The 5,030-nt window shown below is 33.1% G+C and overlaps 1 protein-coding gene across 1 annotated transcript; it reads right to left on the bottom strand.

Moving 5' to 3' along the window:
* Positions 1–944: 944 nt before the first annotated feature.
* Positions 945–1,883, bottom strand: LOC130837273 (olfactory receptor 2L5-like). The gene has a single exon (XM_057710088.1). It carries the CDS (start codon positions 1,881–1,883, stop codon positions 945–947), a length of 939 nt encoding a protein of 312 aa, XP_057566071.1.
* Positions 1,884–5,030: the final 3,147 nt, after the last annotated feature.

Below are 5,030 nucleotides of genomic sequence, written 5' to 3' on the forward strand. Positions count from 1 at the left end.
TTCTCTAGTTGTGGTGCACAGGCTTCTCATTGTGCTGGTTTCTCTTACTGTGGAGCATGGGCCCTAGATACACAAGCTTCAGTAGTTGTAGCATGCAGGCTCAGTAGCTGTGGCACTCGGGCTTAGTCACTCTGCGGCATGCAGGATCTTCCCAGACCAGGGATCGAACCCATGTCCCCTGCATTGGCAGGCAGATTTGTAACCACTGTACCACTAGGGAAGTCCTATTTCTAATTTCCACTAAATCTCCTAAAACTTTGAACCAGTAGTCCTATAATTAACTTCAGTTTCCTTCCTCTTAGTATTGGCATCTCCAGGTCCTTATTGTTGATCCACAGGTATACCTGATGTTAAATCACTTTCCTAGGATGCAGCACCCTACAAGAAACATAAACTTGCCTTTTTCCATTCAGAGTGGTAAAAGGACTTTAGAATTCCTGTTGAATTCTCAGCTAGCTCTCAGAAATTGTTTCTTTCTTTTGAAAGAAAGAATATCTGTTACTCTATTATAATTATAGCTGTACTATGAGAAGAACAAGAAGTCTTCTGACTTTGAATTTGATCTAGACTTTCAGAAAATATGTTCTAAACATTTAAGAAAATAAGTGGAAAGAGTAAAATTGTTAATTATGATTGCTGAATGATAACTTCAGCTAGTTTCCATTTTTGTCACTACATGACATGACAAAGAAACATTTTAATTGACAACAAAGAAGGCAAAAATAAGCATTTGAAATTGATGCAGATAAACAAGCACAAAGAATATAAAGATTAAGACAATATTTTATATACATGAAAGATAATTTTGTCCATATATGAGTAATTTTCTTTACCTCTAGATTAATTTTATTTCTGGCATTTAATGATAAAAAAACCCTTTTTGATTACTATATGCTGATGAATGGATGGATATCCAACTGCTGGCACTCATGCAAAAACTCCGTCTACACTTTCACAGAGCAGATTCTCTGAATTACTCTTCTCAGAGCCCCCATCACCTCCTTGTTTTTCAGACTATAGATAACAGGGTTGAGCATTGGGGTCAGGATAGTGTAGAAGACAGCCAGAATCTTGTCTTTTGTTGGAGATCTGAGATTTCTTGGGCATAGATGATTGTAAGCAAAGGGCATATAGTAGAGAGTCACCACAGTGAGGTGGGTGCTGCAGGTTGAATAGGCCTTCTTCTTCCCTTCTGCTGAGTTCATGCGATAGACAGCAAGGAGAACACGGCCATAGGAAAATGCAATACAAATGAAAGGGAAAAATAGAAAGAGGATGGTGCTCACAAACACTGCGTACTCATAGATCCAGGTGTCCATGAAGGCCAGAGTCAACATGGCTGGGACATCACAGAAGAAATGATTGATGGCCCTGGATTGGCAATAAGGGATAAAGAAGGCATATGTGGTGTGGGCACAGGAGTTGATAGAGGCCATCATCCAAGATCCTATTATCATCAACACACACACTCTTCTGCTGATTCTGATGGGATAGTGGAGAGGAAAGCAAATGGCCACATAACGATCGTAAGCCATACATGCCAAGAGCAGTGCTTCTGCACCTGCTAAAGTCAAGAAAAGGAAGCTCTGAATCCAACATCCGATCAAGGAGACAGACTTGTTTCCAAACAGAAAATCGGAGGCCCTTTTGGGGACAATGGTAGAGATGTAGTTTAGGTCAATTAGGGATAGTTGACTAAGTAAAAAATACATGGGCGTGTGAAGATGGATGTCCAGAAAGATGAGAAGGATCATGGAGAGGTTGCCAAATAGAGCCATTAAGAAAATGAGAACAATGAGAATAAAAAGAAACAGGCCAATTCTTGAAGGGGGGAACAACCCCAATAAGATGAAATCAGTTGATGTTTGATTATAATTTTCCATAGGGAATTTATATAGTCTTTCCTAAAGACAGACACAAAAGTAAGATAAATTTAAAACAATAAGGTATTTTTAAGTTATTATTTTAGTCAGACTGAATTATTTAAAATTTTTCAACTCAAATTAAAAACTGAACTTATCAATTTTAGGAAAAATGTAGCCTTATTTTTGAGCTAAAGATTAGAATATGAAGACATAAATAATTTTGATCAAAATGTTTTCCAAGAAATCATTAATGTTATAAAAGCATTTTATTATGACATCATTAGGATAAGTATGTTTTACTGCCCTATGCAAACTCAAGTAACACTAAACTCAGATGTCATATTCAAAATATGTTCATAGGAAATCAATGTAAATGCATACATTATGGAATTCTATTTTAAATAAATATTTATTGCCATTATTGCCATCAAGATATGTCTTCTCTTTTATATTTCATCCTTAAATCTTACCCCTAAAAATGTAGCAACCCATCAGCTATTCTGAGAAGCTGTTTTAGTTCTTCGTCCTCTTGCTCAGAAGTGTCAAATCAAGCTTCTTTGAAGTCAAATATTATTTTTTTATCTTTTGTGAAATCTAAAATGAATTATTATTGTCATGTATCATTTACGAAAAGTCACTCTCTTCTGCCTCTTCACTGAGTTTGTCAATGCTGTAATTAAAGTAGAGCCTTTGCCAAATATCTGCACACGTCACTCCTAGTAGATTTGATGACTCTGAGTAAGCTCTCAAGAGCACATTTCATGTCTCTCTCCTTCCCTAATACTCATATGATAAGCATATTTTTATGGCACTTTATCTTAGTCATTTATCTTTTCTTTACCTTTTATTTCCTTTGTGTATGAAACTCTTCCCAAATGTAGATTAGTGTAAAACTTTAAGCCTAAGTATTTATGATCTCTCTCTGTTAAAACCCAATTCATAGGATGACACAAAAAATAGATATATTATAATTCAAAAAAAAAAAAAAACAGGGGAGCATGAGGCACAATACGAGAATAAATAGTTTAGAATCCTCTGAAAGAAGGAATTTGGAGGGAGAAAGTGTCAGTCACTGAAATGGAAAAAAAATGCCATTCTAGGGGTCTTCTCTAGAGACTTATAAAGTGTACAAGCTCTACAGATTATGTAGTTTTTGGCTGGTAAATATTTTTTAAGAAACAAAAGTTAAGAGACTTTTAAGGAAGTCTGCAACATAAAAACGGAAGCAGCATACATGTGCACATTCACACACACTTATAAACAAATATAAGATGAAGTAACATGATTGGAAAATGTAAAAATAACATACTTTAGGATTTCTGTGTTCAAAGATGTATGAAACATTATTTCACAATATAAATATGAGATCTATATAAAAGAAAGTGTCAGGTAACAAAGTCTCTGCAAATTAAACAAAAATAAGTGGTTGATTAAAAAGATTAAAAGTGTCAAAGGCTATTAAAAAAAACTACCATAATTAAAAGAAAAAAAAAAAAAACAAGAACAATAACATAAAAAATTTGCTGTCTTCACAGGGTCGGGAATAAGAGAATTGTTATGATCGAACCACTGCTTGCTTATTGTCCCTTCTAGATGCAAATAACAATAATAGAGGTAATGATATCAAAGAAAAACATTTTTTCAAAATTGATATAGTGAACCACCATATTCAAACTGCATGAATAGAAAAAGAGAAATATTTATTGAAAAGTATTATTTTGAAAATTCTACATTTTTCTTGAAAACATATTTTTTGAAAATTCTCAATGTTGCATATAAATAAACCATCCTGAAAGTGTCTTGATTTAGAAAGTACCAATAAGGTGAATTATTTATTTAAAAATACTAACTAAAATATCCTCAGATTTTAAATTAAGCTATATTTTTGTGTTTTAGCAATGTATATGAGAAGATGAAAAAATGCTTTCAACCTAGACATCCCTGACACAAAGTGGAAAGTAACTATGAAGACAAGATGGGGAAAGAGAAAACTGGTGGAGGTGATGGTATGTGGAGGGGAAAGGTCTGCATCCACCATGGCCAGAGTAAGAGGCAAAAGATGGGGTTGATATTTAGTAATTAAACAGGAGAAGCTAAGCATACTGGAGAAAATATATGAATACATAGAGAAGAAAATGGTAAAATCATATAAAATATTTGCCTTCTGTATCAGGAGGAGTGGGTTTTGAACTGGTTGCTTTGTCTTGTGAGCTGTTGAAAACACATTCTTGTTTTATTTGAATAAATTATTAATTGATATAAAACTGGTCACGATTTAAAATTAAACTTTCAATTAACATTATACTCAATGGTGAAAGACCGAAAGCTTTTTGCTTAAGAAGAAGAAAAGCAAGGATGTCCACCTCTGTCACTTCTAATTTACATAGTACTGGAAGTGAAATTATATTCATGCACAAATGACATGATTTTACATGTAGACAAATGTAGAGTCCACCAAAAATCATTTAGAACAAATACATTCAGCAAATTTGCAGAATATGAAATAAGTTGTATTATTATACATTGATAATATACAATACTAAGAAAAAATTAAGAAAACAATTGCATCTACAATACTATGAAAAATAATATAAATTTAGGAATAAACTTGAAGGCAAAACCTTTTTCATTGAAACTTGTCAAACATAGATGAAAGAGATTGAAAAGACAAATAAATGTGAAAACATTCTATGCTGTTGGGTTGGAAAACTAAATATTGTTAAGATGTCAATATTACCATAAGCAAACAATAGATACAATGACTTTGTCTATGATAAACCTGAAGAGTTTTTTGGCAGAAATACAAAAATACATCCTAAAATCCTTATGAAATCTCAGGGTATTTATGAGACAAAGAATCTTATGAAATAATTGAAGAATTCACTGTTTCTGGTTCAAAACTTACTATAAAGCTATGATAATTTAAAACTGTGGTGTTGGCATAAAGACATAAACCAACAAAATCAAAGAGAACCAGAAAAAAACTGCACATATTTGGCAAAAGATTTTTCACAAGTGTCTCAAAGCCATTCAATGAGGATGTCGTTTCAATAAAAGTTACTTGGAAAGCTGGATTCCTGTTCCAATAAATAAAATTGGGCCATTGTCTTACATCATACACAAGAAATAACTAAAGGAGATCAAGCAACTAAATATAGAACTAAA

This window comes from Hippopotamus amphibius, chromosome 15 (genome assembly GCF_030028045.1).
Source record: "Hippopotamus amphibius kiboko isolate mHipAmp2 chromosome 15, mHipAmp2.hap2, whole genome shotgun sequence".
Lineage (NCBI taxonomy): Eukaryota > Metazoa > Chordata > Mammalia > Artiodactyla > Hippopotamidae > Hippopotamus > Hippopotamus amphibius.

Excerpts from the sequence above, each read along its gene's own strand:
- LOC130837273 (XM_057710088.1), bottom strand. The coding sequence starts at position 1,883 with ATGGAAAATTATAATCAAACATCAACTGATTTCATCTTATTGGGGTTG.